The 19,583-nt window shown below is 42.7% G+C and overlaps 1 protein-coding gene across 1 annotated transcript; it reads right to left on the bottom strand.

The window, feature by feature from the left end:
• Positions 1–278: 278 nt before the first annotated feature.
• Positions 279–19,567, bottom strand: Ccdc58 (coiled-coil domain containing 58). Its single transcript, XM_021209694.2, has 5 exons — positions 19,094–19,567; positions 9,711–9,836; positions 7,371–7,517; positions 2,439–2,498; positions 279–561 (listed from the first exon to the last, which is right to left on the bottom strand). The coding sequence occupies exons 1-5, from the start codon at positions 19,142–19,144 to the stop codon at positions 511–513; spliced, it is 435 nt and encodes a 144-aa protein (XP_021065353.1). The 5' UTR covers positions 19,145–19,567; the 3' UTR covers positions 279–510.
• Positions 19,568–19,583: the final 16 nt, after the last annotated feature.

The following is a 19,583-nucleotide window of genomic DNA, read 5'->3' as shown; positions in this document are numbered from 1 at the left end:
CCTGTCCTCTGTTAGAGCAGCCAGTGCTCTTAACCACTGAGCATCTCTCCAGTCCGATTCTGCTCCTTTAAAATAAACCCACAATGACAAAAGAGAAACTAATCTATAACCGCATCCATACCAATAAACTCAGGCAGGCACAATGACACAGAAAGTCTGTACAAACTCAGGCAGGCACAATGACACAGAAAGTCCTCAAGCAGGCACAATGACACAGAAAGTCTGTACAAACTCTTGGAGGACTATCTCAACTTGCAAAGTCACCAAATAAATATGTACACAGAGTCAGAAAATTATTTTAATAGTTACAAAACATTTTTTTACAGAATCAGTATAAAATAGCAATTGATTATTTTATAATTATGAGAATTAGACTTGAGGTCTTGGCTGAATGGGGCTGAACCAACCAAAGGCCTCAGCCTACTGGCTCAGAGACCACCCTCAGAACCTGGCCCTGTTGACATCTGTCATGCCCAAGCGAGGAGATGACCCGGTCTTTTAAAAAACTCTCTACTCATTCTTTGGAGGCTTGAAGTGAACTCGGCAGCGTTCATTAAACACCTAAGATATTCAAACAGAAACAAAAGTCACTCAGACATCCTGTATAAATCAAGTCTGGATATAAATTCAGATCCACAGATTTGGAGGATGTTACCTTCATCTAGGGTTAGGAAACAGTAAGTTTCTTTAGCACACCAAATTAAACACAATGTATACCTTGGTAACATTCACTAGATAATTTCAGCACCCATTTGCTGGCTGCTAAATTATGTATATTTATGTATTTCTTGTTTTGTTCACCTTGCTTGCAAAAATTTGAAACAACATATCATAAATGTTGAGAATGCCTTTATGACTAAATGGGGCTAGTTACAGAAAGTTTTTGGTAGAACAATTCAGAGAAGGTAAAAGGTTTAAAAAGGATAAGGAAACTGTTAACATTCTTATGTGAGAAGACTTCTGATGTATGTTAAAGAAAATATACACATTCATCATACTTCTGTAATACAAGGAAACGCAATATAATGAGAAAGTCACGGCATGTGAGAGCACATCCCTCCCTCTGCGTGGAAGACCTCACAACAGAGACAGGTGCTCACTGCACACCCTTTAATGTTCTGAATTTACATTTTGAGGCAGGGTCTTGCTTTGTGGTTCATACTGGCCTTGAACTTGTTATGTAGTTTGGCTTGGCCTAAAACTCACAATCCTCCTGCTTTAGCCTCCTGAGTTATGGGCCACCATGCCTGCCTAAATTTTGACTTTTCTGTGGGCCAATGATAGAATAATACTCTCTTGATGCCTAAGTGCAGCGCACTGCTAAGTGTCTTGAGAACACTTAGGTCTGCTGGAATGGAATCCCATCATACTGAAGAGCACCTCCACATCCAAAAAGTTTCACTCTATCACGCTTTGCACGTACCAAAATCCTCTGGACAGCCTCTCAAAAGCCAGATAGTCACCATACCCTTTTCCCGTCCAAGTCCCAGGATAAATTATCACTTATTCAGAGAATGTATGAATATACAATCATTGCCAAAACCTTCCAAGCAGCACAGCCCTCATGCTGATGCAATGACAAGTTCGGGCTACATTTTAGAAATGCCAGAAGACACTCAATTTATAGTCTGTAATTTATTCATGTCTTCACATGCTGTGAGTCTTTTTAAATTTAATGACACAGTAAAAAAGCTGGCTACAAGTAGGTAGAAGATAACTTCACTTACAACTTTAAAAACAGTTAACAAGCCTGGCCATGCATATGAAATCTGGAAGGTCATACACCAAGATACTAACATCACTCTGCTTAATGACTGCTTTTCTTTCTCTCTCTGTTTCTTTTTTTTTTCTTCCTTCCTTTCTTTCTTGTTTGTGAACACTGTGAAACAAAATTATTTCTGCAACCAAAGCTCCTGACGAGATAAGCAATTATTAAATGCCAGAAATCAGTCAGTGCCCAGCAGCTAATATTTAACCTAATGAGATCTAGAGGAGAGTAGTGGAGCTAGGTCTGCCTGTTTTTTCCTTCTCCTTAATGTTCCCTGTGTAACTGCATTCAATGAAACTCAATGAATATTAACTGACAAAATTGCAGAATGCTTGCAACTGTTTTTATGAAAAATAACTGCACAAATGACTAAGTTCAACAAATAACCTCTTTGAAAGTTCTTGTTACTACAGTAAAAACTCTAAATGTTAACCATGCACAATTAGTGTTAGTAGATACAGTATCTACCCCCCTCCTCCCCTGTATTTCACAGATCCTCTGTGTGCCTGTAAAGTCACTGTGCTTCCACACTGAAGTTAATGGCACTCACACCCTCAGCATTGCTGGGGCTCTCTGTTCTCAGAGCCTGCCTGCACTGCCCTCCTCTGGTTGTCTCCTGCTTCTGCAGTTTTTCTCCTATTTCTTTATAAAAATCAACATTATTTCTTACCTTCCAGCTTCTGTCATTTACCACTTCTTCGACATTTAGTTCTGACTGCATCCATTTCAACTGCAAGAGAAAAATAGAAATTCTGAACTGTAAAGAGTTAAAACTATAGCCCACAGTGCTGGAGAATAGAGATGGGGTAGATACAGGCAGATCCTGGGGACCTGCTGGCCAGCCAATTTAGCTATAACTGTAAGCTGCCACGTTAGTGAGAGACCCTGCCTCAAAAAATAAGATGGGTAAGTGATTGAGGAAAGCATCCTGACATAACCTCTGGCCTCACATACACCAGCACAGGAGACATACCCCCACATATGCACTCATATACAACACAAAGAGAAAAATCAACTTTTACAAAGCGTATGTAATGTGCATTAATTAGTAAGCTGTCATTTTTGTTTGAGCTCTCTGAGACACTGGCCCTGGAAGCACTGTCCCTCCACATTTCAGACCCAAGCTTGTCTGTCTCAAGGTGTCCTCCAAGGCCCTGTGTCTAGGGATGAGCTGGCCCCACTCACTCTGTGACAGGGAGGAAAAGAACAGCAAGCCAGCCCAAGAATAACATTCCCGTGAAAACGACTAGAAAGCAAAGCGTTTCTAATGGACCTCACCACTGCTTCTATCATGACAGAAACACGCCTCCAGTAGGAAGGAGGCCAGAAGTCCAGCTACAGGAAGCTCATCCGTGGAGAGAAAGTTCACTGGAACTGCCAGCTGACCGCCTCGGTTAACTGTGAGGATCTGTTACTCCACCTGGAAGCCTCACCGAGGGGACACTGTCTGCCAGGGACTCCTAGTGGAGCTCTCCCAGCCAATTCCTGCTAGATACTTCAAGAACCCAATTCAATGGTGTTCCACGTGGGGAATGTTAAGACCTGTGATGGAGGAAGTGAGGATGTACCCAAAGAAAGCAGGCCTCCTGTGTGCCTACTGTTGAGCAAAGGGGAGAAACACCTTCTGTGCCTGACACCGTGGTTACAGGTTAGCATGAAGACAAGCCTTTCCAGCTCTCTTCTGCCTTGTCTACAAAACACCAACTACTAAAGGCCACTGACACCTCTGTAGGTGTTTGTCGAGATATAAAATGTCTCTAATTCTCAATTTTGTGTGACTTCTGCCCCTGGAGCGGCAAGGTATAAAAATCAAAGAAGTTTGCTTAAGACTTGCAAGAGACAGAAAAAAAAAAAAAAAAAAAAAACCAGAAAATTGTTACCAATAAGGTACAGATAATCTTAATTTGCTACATTGTGCCCTATATATAATCTGAATTCAGTTCTTATTTAAAGAAACAAAAACAGTAAATAGGTAAGAAAGAGGTGGAAAATAGGTAATTTTTGATTAAAAAAAAAAAAGTTAAAAAGAACTTACTTTGTTCTCTTACTATAAAAACTCTATGAAAACGCTTCCGTGGAGCAAGGAGCCTGGGGTGATTTCGGTCGGTGTTCCCAGGCCATAGTCACTCACATTTGGCTCCAGAATAAGCTAGCTCATATTTGAAAAGGGGTGGGGTGACAATGAATATGTTTTAGATAAAAAGGATTTTATAAAGTAAGAAATAAAATGCCTGGAATTTTCCAAATAGAAACAATTAAAAACAACAACAACAACAGAGCCCTAACATGTAAAAGGCTAGAGTATGTTAGGTTGTACAAAGTTTGTGGAGGGTGGGACTTAAGATGGTAGGCTTGACAATTAAGTTACTAAAATGCCTAGCCACTTCCTAGCTTGTGACTTGAGAGCCACCAGTTGGTGTCCCTGCATCATCCCTGAATGAGTAAGGCCTGGAACACTGAAGGACAGACTCCATAACCTCACTTGGAAGATAAACAGCTGAAGTATTTCCTCCTCTGCTACAGCACACTCAGCTGCCCTCGCTGGCTGGGAAGCAAGCCTTACATTGCTCTCTGCTTGCTTCCGATGCCCCTCCCTGCAGGCCATGTGGCTGTCCCTTCCAGGCACTAAGGGCAAAGGGGCAGATATGAGAGCTGAGCAAACAAAAACACAATCACTCCCAATACCTGGGCTCTCCTGGACTCTGCACCTCACTAGCAACGTTAGCCAACTCTGACTTTTCAGTATGACTTAGCAGTTCTGCCTCACACCCCGTCAACATCGGTAACAAATCCAGGAAGTAAGGGTAACATGGCTGCTGCACTGCTCACACCATCGCTAGGCTAATCTGGACAGCACAGCCTGTCTTCCCTCCATTACTAGTGAAGCTAATGGATTAGCTGGAAAGGATGGCCTTTCCTCATAGTAGTGGAGGACAGGTTTGCAGTCATGCTTTCAAGAAATAGAAAGCTTGGAGCTACTTAGACCCTGACCAGTTGTACAAAATAACCTACAAACGACCCTGAACATCAAGGGGAAGAACAAGGCCTATTTGAACACATTCACCAGCTGGAGACTCCGTCACTGTCCGGTGAATAAACAAGTATGCAGCAGAGACCTAAGCAGTACTCACGGACAGAGAGACACAAATGCAGGGTTGAGGCTGCATCCAGGGAAACACTGAGTTAGCAGAACAGCTGAGAAAGCACGGCAGCCCAGCCTACTTGCTGTGTGCCCCTGTGCATCTGGTTACATCTGCTAAACAAACACTGAGCTCCACACTACCTACTTACATTGCCTTTCCAGTCATCTGACACACAAGCCCACTGTGCTATCTTAAACAGACAACTATATTGATTGACCTGAGTTTAATCCCAGGAACTCCTGTGTTGGAAGAAAAAAGAACCAGCTTCTCCAAGTGGTCCTCTGACCTACATACACACACATACAAATACATCGAAAAATAAGAAATTATAAATTTAAGGGTAAAAGGATACAACAAGTGCTCGAAATCATTCTAGAGAAGAGTAGCATGTGTACACAGGAGAGAGAGGGAAAGGGAGGGAGATGAAGACGCTGTGAAGCAGGTAAACAGAAGGAAGCAGGGGAGCTCTGCATGGGAGAGCTTTACATTGCTTTGCAACTTTTCTCTTACGTTTGGAATCACATAAAATAAAATGATACCTAAAAGTTCCCTTAAAAAAGGATGGCAATGTATATGTAACAAAATGTAGCCAGCCCTCTGTATGATCTGTGAATTTAAGCAATTGGGGATCAAAAATATTTGGGATGAAAACTTCACATGTACCAAACGCAGTTACTTGTATTAGCTGTGATCAGCAATTGCGGGTGACTTAAAGTACTTGGAGTCTGGGGAAGGAAGTTAAATGCAAACACTATGCTATTCACATGGTGGGAAATGAGATCTGTGGGCTCTCATAGCCCTAGTGGGCCAAGGACCCAGAACACCAAAGCACAACTGTTTTCTTGTAAGCCACAAATAAGGACCCCAACAGTGACTCTGCCTCATTAACTGTATTCCATGAGAAAAAGCTTCCTTTCACATATCCCTGAGTGAACACTTGACATGTATTTAGTGTGCGTGTGTCTATCCAGTGAGTGGTTGTGGAGGTCAAAGGACGACTTACGGGAATTAGATCTCATCTTCCACCATGTGGATTTGAGATCGAACTCAGGTCTTCTTGGCAGCAGGAATCCTTACCTGCCACTTAGCTGGCCCACAACATTTTCTTAAGTAACAACACTGCAGAGATGCTGTTAGGTGTACAAAAGTTATACCAAACCCCACAATGCCTGCAGAGTAGGGTGGACATTACCCTGAGGTGTTGAGACTAACTATATATTCAACCAGTACTATGTGTTTATGGCTGAAGAGGGCAATAGCTAGAACTTAAGGAATCTATACTATAGTTCAGCAGATTCCTATACAATTAAAGGGGTAAATATTTTCAATACACAAATTCATGAAGAAATGTTTCAAGTAAGCAGACATGTTTTCCAAAGAGCTTCTGATGTGATGTGGGTCAGTATTGATGTTTTGTCTTAAACACTGGAAAATATCACAGGAAAAGAAATAAAACGGGCTGGTGAGATGGCTCAGTGGGTAAGAGCACCCGACTGCTCTTCCAAAGGTACAGAGTTCAAATCCCAGCAACCACATGGTGGCTCATAACCATCCGTAACAAATTCTGATGCCCTCTTCTGGAGTGTCTGAAGACAGCTACAGTGTACTTACATATAATAAATAAATAAATAAATAAATAAATCTTTAAAAAAAGAAAAAAAGAAAGAAAACGCAAGTCCATGTTAATTTTCCCCAAGTTCCTATACTGCACTTGTTTATAAAATATGCATTCATTTACTATACCACATCTAAGTGTGATATAAAAACCCACCTGATGACAAGACATTACTCTTCTGGCCATCTCTGTGTGTGTATGTGTGTGTGTATGTGTCTGTGTGTGCACACATATGAATGGAGGCCTGAAGTTTATGCCATGTGTCTTTTCTACCCCACACTCCACTGTCTTTACTTCACTGAGGCTGACCCTGGTACTAGCCAACTCTGGCCTGTCTAGCTAACCAGCTTGCCCAGGAGTCTCCTGTCTGCCTCTGGAGAGCTATGATGACAAGTGGCTGATAAGCCACCCAAGATTTTTTTCTGTTTTTATTGATGTTGATTTAATTTATTTGTTTGATGTATTTATTTGTTTCATGTGTTTGACAGAGGCCAGCAAGGGAGATCAGATCATCTAGCACTGAAGTTACAGACAGTTGTGAGCCTCCATTTGGCTGCTAGGAATCAAACCAAGATCCTCTGGAAGAGCAGTCAGCACTCTAAACCACTGAGCCATCTCTCGAGGCCCAACCATCCAATTTTTCCAATGGCTTCTCAAGATCCAAACTTCAGTCCTCATACTTCATAGCAAACAATTTATGCATTGATTCATCCTCCCAACCCTGTCCTGATCACTGTTTTAAAGTAATAACCATAACTTACTGGAAACTGTACATATTAAAACTCCATTTAGAAGACTGTATTTGGGGCCTTTGCCTTAGAAATGCAAGGGCTACTCAGCTTACCTTTGTCTGTTCTTTTCTAAGTCGCTTTAATAACGTTAAGTCATCCAGGTTCTTTTCTCGCTCTTCTCGGAGACTTTCTACTACTGCTGAGGTCTGGGCTATACAGTTCTTTATAACTCTGTCCCTACTGACATGAGCTGCCATCAACTAAAAGGGCAAAAGAATGAAAAGAGGGACAGAAATCACATTAATTTGTTACATTTTAGTATTAGAAAAAAATTTGAGACTTCAGGAATGTAATAATTTTTAAAACAAATTTTAAAAATCTCTGCAAGAGAAAACTGTTGGCAGGATTGCCTAAATCAGCTAAGAAGGAAAGCCTCAGAAGGAGCCAAGGATGAGGCCAGGCTGCCTCCTTCCACAATCTGGGCCAGTATCTCCTGCTCCTCGCTCTCAGGGTACCCAGGCAGACTTGCCCTGCGGCCTCCTGCCCGTCCTTGCTCTCCTCACCTCCCCCTGCATGTGCTCTTCTACCTCACATTGACCCTCCCTACCGCTGACTGTAATCTCTCCTTTTTTGTCTTTCCTAGTTGGTTTCAGTCTCATGTTGCTAACAAGGGAAAGAAGTTGTGAACAGAGGGATGTAGGAAATATCTTAGTTACATAAAAAATATAAAGAATATTATATTAAACTATGCAATCCCAGGCCTTTTCAAAAATGTAAAGTATTGACAAAGAGAGGCTGAGGCAGAGCTTAGTGGCGCCATTGTGTATGCCGACTGCATTGTGTACGCTGACTGCAAGGATAACTACAGAATGGTTCTCATAACTCCTTCTTAGAGTGACACATCCAGCAAGACAGCCTTTCTCAATCTGTCCTGGGTAAGCAAGGTGTAATGGTCATGGTTCAAACTCCTCTTCCAATCACACCTGGAGAGATCTCAGTGAAATTATTTAATTTTTATTATGAGAAGCCTTTCGAGGTCAACTTTCTAAATGTATGCATTAGCTCTCATATTCTTTCCTATGAACAAATGTCACCATTAGGGAATGCAAATATGTCTTCATCAACTACAAGCAACTTTGGATGTTCTGGACTCCTCAAAGGAGACAACACTAAAGAAAAGGTCTTGGTGGTTCTTACTGGCTGAGCGCTTCACAGACCCAGTCTCTAGAACAAAGTTACTTGAAATAGAATAATGACCACTCAGGCAAGCATATTAAACTACATAAGACACTTTCTCAGTCCACTAATCCTCTACAACACTATGAAACTGAGGTTATACAAAATGCTCCGTCAGCAGCCTAGGAAGCAGCAGAGGTGAGGTTTGATCTGGTCCTGGAATCCACATTGCTAAGCCTGATACTCTCAAGCCTGTGCTAACAGAAGACTAGAAATGGGAAGACCTGACAGTAGAGAGCATACAGGTAGCAGGGAGGAGAGCAACAGAGTGACCATACACTTCTAGTTCTCTAGTCAGACATACCTGAAGACATAAACGTACTAGCAAACATCCCACAGTACACACTCGCCATGACTAAATCATGAAAACATCACACCTTCTAATTTTTAAAACCAATTATTTACCTGATTGCTCAATAGAATGACAGACTTTAACTAAACAAAGAAAATCAGAACTAAGATGTCAGTTGGTAGTGTTCTGAATTTGATATGAGTAAGTTTCTCCACAGAATGACTTTTTTCCACACCTGCAATCCTCTAGAAATCTACACAGTAACTTTGTGGTGGGCGAGTATAAAACAGCAGGTGCCATTTGAGCTTTAACTTCCAACTTCATGGAGGGACAGCAGTAAGGTACAGCACAGCTGCACCATTTCCTTCTGCTTTGGCAAATCAAAAGAGGAGGAGCAGGTAAGGAGCGATTCTAGGCTGGGGACGCCAAAGCCCCAGGACGGGTGTTTTACTAATACCTGCAGCTTTCTCTCTTCCCTTTCTAGCACATACCTCCTCTCACCTCCCTGCTAATGGAAACAACAAAACATAAAAGGTTTGCAAGGCTTTCACTCCTCGTGCCATGAGCTGCTTGGCCTCTTGGGATTGATGCACTGGAGGTCCTCACTCTTGCTACTTACTGCCTGGGCTGTTTCAGGGTCCTGTGCTCATCCCATGCACGCTGCGGATTTAAACAGAAGGCCTTGAGCACACAGGCCAGGTCACTGCTACCCCCATTCTCACAACCACCTCTTCACAGATTTGCGCACACACCACACAATGTCTGGAGCTATAGAAACCGCATTAAGGTCAGTGTGCTCCCACCTTCAGGTGAACTCAAGATCTCATGTGTTTCTCATAGTGTAGGTGTAAGTCAACAAATTTCTCATTATACCTGCAAAGAAAGGTATAAAGAAACACCAAGGAGAGACTCGAGATGAACTTACAGACTCATACAGCTGTTTACAGGTTTGGCTGGCATCGATTTTCCCTGCAAAGGAAGCTGTTGGAACCGTAGTGTTTAATTCATGTACTATTCTGTCATCAATTGTCCTCATCACCTTGAGCAATTCCTATATATATTTAAAATAAAAGAACAGAAGAAGATAATCTCAATGAAATGTTAAGTGATAAGTTAAATATTTAAGTTTAAGCAAAAGGAGGAAAAAAACTTGGATATTTTACAACCCTTTTACATAAGAGGAAACGATCAAAATCTCTGTCTTTATCACAATGATGGCTGGCGGGATGTGTAACAGTGATTCTGCCCGAGGACTCTGTGTCCAGCTCTGTGGCTCAGCCGTGATATCCACTGTCTGGCTCGATATTTAGCAAACTCTACCTTCCACCCAGCACATAGCCAGAAAGGACTCTCCAACCTGAACACCAAATTCTCTCCACTGGTGCCCGGCTCAAACCTAACTTTGCAAATGTGGGGCTAGGGGAATTGAGGGCAGGGCTGGTCAGCTCAGATGCAAAGCCGCCCACTGCCAGCCTTACCTTGCTGAGTCTCTGACTTTCTACTATGACTGTAAATATTTTTGTGATAAAAACAGAACAAATTGGCTACTAGAGAAAAAAACATACTTTGGCCTTTTTATTCATCAAGCAGGTAGGAGTTAGCTCTAGCTTTACTTTAGTAACCCCGGTTTACATTTCTCAAGGCTTGGCTGTCCCTCAAAGTCTCCAACTCACACAAACCCAATCGAAAGAAAAACAATACCAAAAGTTATTTATTATTGCCGAGTGGCTGGAGATGTGGCTCAGTAGAAGTGTACTTGCCTACCTGTGAGGTCCTCAGTTCCATCCCCAGAAACCTACTGCACCCCAAAAGAGAAAAAGACAAGGAGCTCAGAGTATACTGCGCAGCACAGACGCTCCCCACCTCGTGAGGCAGCTCTTCTCCTTCCTCAGTGCTCGCTAGAGAAGGGACAAGATGCCCTGTGCTCAGGTAACAGAACTCTGGGCCGAGTTTCTAACAGTATATACACTTCCCTTTTTTATATATGTTCTCAAAACTGTAACACCTCCTATACTACCAATTCCCCACAAAACACACCTGGGTCACTGAAAAGTCGTGGAGAGAACAATCACATTACACTATAAACATCCAAGTTACCTTTTTGATCTTAATAAACTTTACTTGATTTTTTGCTTCAACATACCACCCCCTTCTTTTCCTTTGTCAAATTAAACCCAAGACTGGAAGCAATACTTCCACCCCCACCCCCATTTGTTACAAACACTCCTTGTCATTAGCATCAGTGCTGTCCACGTATCTAAAAATGAGCTCCAGCTGTGCTACACAGGGATTTCTGGTGGTTAAAGACAGCGTTCTCGAGCCGGGTGTGGTGGCACACGCCTTTAATCCCAGCACTCGGGAGGCAGAGGCAGGCGGATTTCTGAGTTCGAGGCCAGCCTGGTCTACAAAGTGAGTTCCAGGATAGCCAGGGCTGTACAGAGAAACCCTGTCTAAAAATCCAAAAAAAAAAAAAAAAAAAAAAAAAAAAAAAAAAAAAAAAAAAAAAAGACAGCGTTCTCCAGAACCTTATGAAATGGATTTCCATCTGCCCAAAGGAGTCATTTCTCTTGCCTCTGGCAAAAGGAACATGTTGTATGTGAAAGGCCATCAGTAGTCTCCAGGCTCCCCTGGTTCGCACTCACACATTCTTGTTATACATCTAAAAGTTGTTAGACTCCTGGCCCTTCCATCCCCCACCCAGCTACTCATCCTCCTTAAAATTCCCTCCCTCCCTGCTCCCCTCTTCTTCCCCCTCCCACCTCCCAGCTATGCTCTCATGCTCTGTCTCTGTCATTCTGTCTCTCCCCCTCCCCCTCTCTGATAGCCCTGGCCATGACCAGTAAGTTGTTTTTATTTGTCTCTCTCATTCACAATAATAACCTTCCTCTTAATCATACCACAGGGTGGCCATTGCAGTGGTTTCTTTACTGTACCCCTCACATACACCTACCTTCCCTATAGAAAAATTTGAAAAAACATTTAATTACCCAAAGATAACCACTAGCAATATATTAACATGTTTCCTTATTACTTTTATACATATTTATGAAGTAACATTTTAAAAAAATGACATACAGTAAACATGTTGCCTGTATTACCAAAAAACACTGGACAACACCCCAGTGCTAGGAATCAAACCCAGGCCCTCATGCATGCTAGTAAGTGCTCCACCACTAAGCCACTCCCGGTTTCCTTGAAGACATTTTTAATAGTTCTATACTCTCTGTCTGTGGAGTAGTCAAGTGTCACCAACCATTTAATCAGAGCACGTAGGCTAAATTCTGTTCCCCTTAAACTGCTGAGTACTTTAACGGCCTGCATGTGATCCCAATATGGAAACAGAGCAGCTTTCACAATTTCATAATTTAGATGAATATATCACAGGCAAGGGCTTGTGAGAAAGCCCAACTGCTAAAGACACTTGCTACTAAGTCTGCTGAGCTAAGGTCAACCCCGAGACGCACATAGTGGAAGGAGAGACCCAGCACACTCCCACAGGCTGGGTCTCAGACGGCTACTTACTTGAATACACCGCACATGCATTCCCTTCCCCAAACAAATAAAACGCAATGAAAACACCTCAGGCAAGTAACACAAAGCTCATTATCTTGTCTCCTTTTCCTCTATTTATTTTTGTTGATAGTATTCTTTGCAAACCATAACTCTTAGGGGAAAATCTCAATATATTCCCTGGGCAACTACCACTTTAAACAGTATGTCATATAAGGTAGGGTATATAATGTCCACTAGTAGTAAATTCCAAACAAGTGATGGTAGCACTTGGTGAGTCAGAGGGAAGAAAACATCTGGGTGTGGTGGCACAAGCAGGTGATCTGAACACTCAGAAGGCCGACAGGAGACTCATGGGCTGGAGGCCAGCATGGCCTCATTAGCAAGAGCCTCTCTCTAGGAAGAAGGAAAGACAGAGCCAGCCTAGCCTCCTACAACACGACTGCTTTTTCCCACACCCCCTTTAACAATCTCATTCCAAGTCCTTTTCTCCCCTGTTCACAGTGAACTTATCTTCTGAGGCCAGGTGTCAGTCGTGTCTCTTGGATAGTTTTCCTTGACCAGGAAAGCTCTCAGCAACTTTCTTCTTTAACAGTATTAACAAGAAGCAGTGTATCCTTTTACTAACTCACAGGGCATTCAAACAACAGATGCTGGTAGAGAAATACTGTGGGGAAGGGGAAGCTAGTATCATGGAGTGGACTGTGATCAAGTTGGGGTTCAGGGCTATTCTGGGTAGGGAGATCAAGAAATGTCTCAGACAAACACCGGATGTTCTCTCTCAGATAGAGATCCTAGCTTCAAATCTTACAGCAGTGTTTAGCCTGGGGTGCTGCAGGCTACAAAGGAGACATTAGGGAGAATTTAAAAAAAAAAAAAAAAAGAGTGTTAAGGGAGGTGGGACAGTAGACCACAGTGAAATGAGAGTGGGGAAGCCGACTGAGGTCAGGCTGGATCAGGCCAGAGGGCAGGCAGAGAAGACAGGGTAGAGGGAAGTGTTAACTCAAACTAAGAATGAGGAAAAATCCCTAAGGAAATCTACTTCGTAAGCTTTTAAAAATATAATTTGCTTTTTGAAAAGTTGGAAAAGAGGTGCCCTGCATGGGTGGATAATGGTCCTCCCAGAAGTCACACATTATATGAAAACTCCAATGCCAAGTGTGGAATACCTACCACCCTACAAGATGCTAGTCAGTGAGACCCTAGAGCCCCAAACAATCCAAGTGACTGTCATTACTCATAGCTGCCCACCAGACTACCTGGTAAGATCCAATTGCTGAAGACGCCACACACTTTGGTCACAGGACATAAAGACACCAAGATGAAACTAAGCAAGAAGCATCCTCCCTGGTGGCTAGCTTTCCTACCACTAAAAGGTTCTCTGGGGAAGAGAAGTCCTATGGGCACCATGAATTACAATAATGACCTGCCAGGCTGGAGGTGAGTGACCACTCCTGCAAGAGTGGCAAGACAGACAAAGGCAACCAGCTATTTTCTGATTGCACTGGAGACCTGCTCCACAGTAAGAATTCATACCTGGTGTCATAAACCTGATCAAGAAACCATGGCATAGGCCCTACTATGGAAACCTACTGATGTGTTTGCTAACAGACATATTGTCAAGACAACTCTGAAATATGTACGCTTATCCCCACACATCAGTGCTGCTGTCAGTCCTCATCAGAGGCTTCTTTCTGCATGGATGGCAGCAAAGACTCATAATTGGTCAAAGTGCTGAGAAGTGACTATTGGTTGCTTGGCCCTAAAATCTCTATCAGGCACTCCAAGGCTCAGGCACCACAGAGAAGATGGTGGGAAGAATGTAAAAACCCAAGGATGGAGAGAGGCACTGCAAGACAGTCTCTGGACATCATCAAGACAGAAAAGAACAAGAAAAAAGAGAGGAGGAGGAGGAAGAGGATGATGATGAGTAAGTGTGTTCTAGAATGGTCTTTTCTTGTCAATAAAGCATTTAACCTGAATAAAACTCATTCCTTTTAAGGAAAAACAGTGAAATGTGAAACTGTTTTTAAGACTTTAGAGGTGGTTAAGAGCATTGGCTGCTCTTCCAGAGGATCCAGATTTGATCCCCAGAACCTACATAATGGCTCACAACCATCAAAAACTCCAGTGCCAGGGGACCTCACACCCTCTTTTAGGCTCTGAGGGCACTAGGCATGTAGGCAGTGTACAGACATACATGCAGGCAACCACATATAAATAAATATATTTTTTAAAAGATTTGTTTTTAAACTGTACACCAAATACTTTTGTACAGTTAACACACTACCCAATGTGTTTAGGTAACCCTTTCCTAGTAGAATTTTTAACACCCACTAACCTTCCCTGGCATAGTATGGGGACTGTGAATTGGCATGGGAATTTACCTCAGGTTCAATATCATTAAGAATTCAGGAATTGCAAGGATGTCCTTGATAACATCACTTAACTAGACCATTGAATACGAACACAGTATAACAAGAGACTCAGTATTGTAGGATATGTTACAGGATTTTAATGTTCTCTAAGAAGCACAGAATATGAGTAAAATGCCCTAAGAATGGTTCAGATTGTGTTTTGAAATGGCTGCCTAGAAAGTAGACTGAACACTAGCATAGACAAGTGAGGGGATTGACACAGCAATCCAGGCAAAGAGTACACAGCTCAACATTCGCTCGGCTTTCACTGACACTGAACTCTAACCAGTTTTTGAGTTTGAATACCTGCTATAATTTTAATCATGATAAACAAATCCTCCCAATAAAACATCATAAACACACTATTAAGGTCTTTACAGAGCAATGGAATTTGTCTGTACTAATTGGGCAATGAATCTACTTTTAAAAAACTGTATTAATGTGTGTGGGTGCACATGTGCTGTGGCATGCATGTACTCAGAGGACAACTCTGGATTTGGTTCTCTCTTTCCAAGTTTATACAGGTTCTGGGTATCAAACTCAGGATGTAATTAGGCTTGTTTGGCAAGTACTTCTACCTGTTAAACTATCTGGCTGCCCCTGAACTCACCACTACTTTTGCATCTTAACAACAGAATCTATAAATGAGGTCTGCCAAATACTCTATCTTCCTCCCTTTCCTGTACACGAGTAGAGTACCAACCTATGATCTAAAACTGGGCTTTTGATACAGCAGACACTAGCTTGCAAGGTTATTTAAATTGAAATTCTCAATGTAAAACCTTCAGTTACTACAGCATACTTATGCTGAAGAGCTACATGTTAGCAGCAACTAGTACATGTATACAGCACAAATGCAGAACACTTCTATCACCACAGGGAGTTCAACTGCAGAGTCAAGCAAATGAAGCTACATGTTACATAACCCTGAGAACTGAGTTCCATCCTGGAATCCACATAAGGTGGAAGGAGAGAACCAACTCCTTAAATTGTCCTCTGGTCAGACATACGTCCACGTGTGTCCTGTACTCTTCCACCATGCACACATCCACACAATAATAAAATTTTAAAAGAAATTTTCACAAACACAATGATAGTAACTGTACTGATGCACACTTGTTCCAGGATTGTTGAGAATTATAAGTTATTATTAAATTCCATAGGTAGATTACAAAAAAAGGCTAAATCTCTCACCAGGCCATTTCCTTACAGTGGAAGCATCGAGCCCTTATGTCAACTCCAGGAGGGTCTAGGATAAAGGCTGGGTAGTGTAAAGTCAGCTCAAAATCAATTGTGTACACCCAAATAAATATTTCTAATAGAAATACAGAAACCCATCCTAGAAAGAAATAGTGAGTTGATTCTGTCCAAGAGAAACATGACCTGGGTCTCAGCTGGGGAGAAGGGAGAGGTACTTCTAAGTGAGTGAAGACACAGGGGGGGGAAGCATGAAAAACAGGAGCATGTGTTGAGGAAAAGTTAGGAGTAATAGGGCAGTTTTCAAATACATGCTAGATATGGAAAGGGCTAGGAGAGAGAAGCTTTTGGAAGACTTCGTCTAGAGGCACTTTAGAATTTTGGTTGTGTTTTCCAAGACAGGTTTCTGTGTGTATAAACTTGGCTGGGCTAGAACTCACAATGTAGAGCAGACTGCCCTCGAACTCAGAGATACAGCTGCCTCTGCCTCCCAATTAAAGGCATGTACCACCACAGCCAGGCCTAGGGATGCCCACATGCCATGACAAGTCCTTAGAGCTTAGATTCTAAATTCAAAAGAGGACACAAAAGTGACTAATGAGACTTACCCTAAAGCTGCAAAAATCACAAGTCCCACATGCCTCTGACTCCTAAGCTGAGATTAAAGTTGTGAGGTACCATGCCCAGCACATGTTTTTCTTGACTAGCCCTTGACTGAGTTCCCCTAAGAGTCTAAAGGAGCCAAAATTTCCAAGTTTTTGTAATGCTGGTAATAAAAAAATACACTGTGCTTACAGTCAGAAGTGTATCAAATATTTTCATGCACAGAGTGTACCTGACAATGATAATAAGTGACGGTTACTGGTTTATGTATTTATCACGCTATTCTTTCCATCATTACTTTAGCATATTTTCCTTCTACTTAGAGCAGCTTTGTAGATCTCCTGTTTACTGCATCCCAATTGCATCATGAGGCCATGACAGGGATTGGCTTAAACCTAGATAAGGTTTAATTACTGTTCATATTTGCACAACATAAAATCACCTGTAACACATTTCTCAGAATATATTCCCATTATTAAGCAATGCATGACTGTACAGGAAACATTTTGCCTGTGTGCAATTACCTCTGCCTAGAATTCAACTGGTATTATCTAAGGCTCAACTCAATTATGACCTCATTTTTTTTTTTTTTTTTTTTTTTTTTTTTTTTTTTTTTTTTTTTTTTTTTTTTTGAGCTCTCCCGCACTAGCTCCAGAGTCATCTTCATGTTTTAATCCCCACTTAAAGGTCCTCATCTCGTACCCTGTCCACCATAGTATCTCCCAGAGCCTTGTAGCTGGTAGACAGTGGTAGTGGCTAAATCGTTCAACCTGGAGTGCATGGGAAAGTCCCAAGACCTCATAGGCAAGGCTTTTGAGGATGAAAGTTAAATGGAGTTCACAACCAGGCACACAAAATACAGTTTCAGCTACTTGAGAGGCTGTAGCAGGGCTTCTTGAACCAGGGTTACTGGGGACAGCCTCCACAACATAGTGAGATCTTGTCAAATACACACAGAGATACATAAATGGAGGTCAGCAGGGCAGGAACCCTAATCTGGCACAACTGGGGTCCTCATTGGAAGAGGAAGAGATATGAGTGACATTGCTCGAGCTGCACAGACAGAGGAAAGGTGTGAAGACACAGTGAGAAAACAGCCTGCATGCCAGGAAAAGACCTCACCAGAAGCCAACCCCAACACAACCCTAGTCTTGGAATTCTGGCTTCCAGAACTTCAGGAAACCCACATTTCTGCTGTTTAAACTACTTAGGGCTATAGTATTTAGTTATGGCTGTGTGAGCAGGCTAAAAATGTACCCAACAGCTGGGCATGGTAGTGCATGACTTTAATCCCAACACTTGGGAGGCAGAGGCAGTAGAATTTCTGAGTTCAAGGCCAGCCTGGTCTACAGAGTGAGTTCAAGGACAGCCAGGGCTACACAGAGAAACCCTGTCTCGAAAAACCAAAAAAAAAAAACCCTATCAAAAAAAAAAAAAAAAAAAAAAAAAAAAAAAAAGTACCCAATAAATTGTTGATTATATGTTAAAATGAAATTTGAAGCATCCAATTTTAAACTTTTTTTTTTTAATTCTATTTAACTTTGGAAATAGGATATTTTCCGGGAATGGTACATGAAGGGGAATACAAAAAGTTTAAAAATCTTTAAAAATCTTTTAAGCTTAAAATACATAGCTGTGGGAAAACAAAATAAGAATTAATAATAGTTGGAACTTGACAGAAGGTGACAGGAATTGCATAGGAAAGCCCATGAGAAAACTTTTGAAGATAAAAGCATCAATTTTGATGTTGACATAAGTCTGCCTTACAAGAATATGCCCATGTCAAACTAGGAGGAGCATTTGTAAATACCTGTGCACTATATCATATACAAAATATAACCCTCCAAAATAGTAAAAAAGTCCTGAACTTTAGTTAATATGCATGCAGCATATTTAAAAGTACTCTTCAGCCGGGCGTGGTGGTGCACGCCTTTAATCCCGGCACTCGGGAGGCAGAGGCAGGCGGATTTCTAAGTTCGAGGCCAGCCTGGTCTACAGAGTGGGTTCCAGGACAGCCAGGGCTAAACAGAGAAACCCTGTCTCGAAAAACCAAAAACACATAATTTACTTAGGTGTTACACCTTCTCTCGGGAGCAAGAAGGCAATAGCACATACCAAGTATTTGACCTTCCCTCCAAGCTTCCAAATATTCATTGTATCTCAACACACACACACACACACACAAAGGCATTGTGCCAAATACTTTATCAAGTACACAAAGTCTCTTTCACTTTTTGCTCTCCTACGGAATCTCAACTTAGAAGTGGGAGAGGATTGGTAGAAGCTGGGAACGGAGTTCGGGGAACTGCTGAGCTGTTAACTATCCCTACCCACGGCTTCGGAGCTCGGCTTTACCGCTCCAGAACGACCCGGAGAGCCTCCGGCACCTTCCTGCGCTGTGCACCTCCGCTTCCCAAGGCCACCCCGAGCCCCCATGACCTCCAAAGGCTCCCCTAGAAAAAGCGCTGAGCGGCTTGCTTTTCCTACAGTTTGTCTATCCTCCCTTCCCGGACCAAAGCACCGGCTGGGACCTGGGGACAAAAGGCTGGGCAAGCCGGCCACGTGTGGAAAACCTCGTCACCTGGAACTCGGCGAACTCTTCACAGTTCACACTGCCACTGGGGGCCGCCATATTGGACGAACGCGAGGACCCCCGCAGCCGACCAATCACCGTGGAGCAGAGGAGTCCGCGGTGCTGCCTGACAGCAAATACCGTGCGCCCGGGCGGTTACCTGTCCGCTAAGCCTAGAGCATCGGGTTGCTAATGAGGGACGAGGACTCGAAGAAACGTCGAGAAACAGCGGCGCTTGGGGAGGTGAGGGTGGGCAAGCGGTGAGAATGACTAGATGTTTTTTTAAAACATAGCTAAGTGGAAAGCAGGCTTCCTTCGGACATTCTCGAAGCCCGGACGCCATAGGGCCCCTGGTCCCCGAGTCACTCCGCGTGTGTGACTCGCTTGCACAGTCCTAAAACACTACTCAGCGCTTCGCTGTTGGCAGACATCGCCCTCCCGCCTCTGCCTTCATCATGCCCGGGCAGGCAGGGCGTCTGGCCGCGTCCTCCGCTCGTCG

This window comes from Mus pahari, chromosome 12 (assembly GCF_900095145.1).
Source record: "Mus pahari chromosome 12, PAHARI_EIJ_v1.1, whole genome shotgun sequence".
In the NCBI taxonomy this organism is placed as follows: Eukaryota; Metazoa; Chordata; class Mammalia; order Rodentia; family Muridae; genus Mus; species Mus pahari.
This window is presented reverse-complemented; position numbering and strand designations above follow the sequence as displayed.

Bases quoted from the DNA above. Each gene is read 5' to 3' on its own strand.
- Ccdc58 (XM_021209694.2), bottom strand. From the start codon at position 19,144: ATGGCGGCCCCCAGTGGCAGTGTGAACTGTGAAGAGTTCGCCGAGTTC. The intron at 9,837-19,093 runs GTGACGAGGTTT...AAATATATATAG, and splicing joins AAGAGTTCGCCGAGTTCCAG to GAATTGCTCAAGGTGATGAG. The intron at 562-2,438 runs GTAAGAAATAAT...TGAATATCTTAG, and splicing joins TAAATGACAGAAGCTGGAAG to GTGTTTAATGAACGCTGCCG.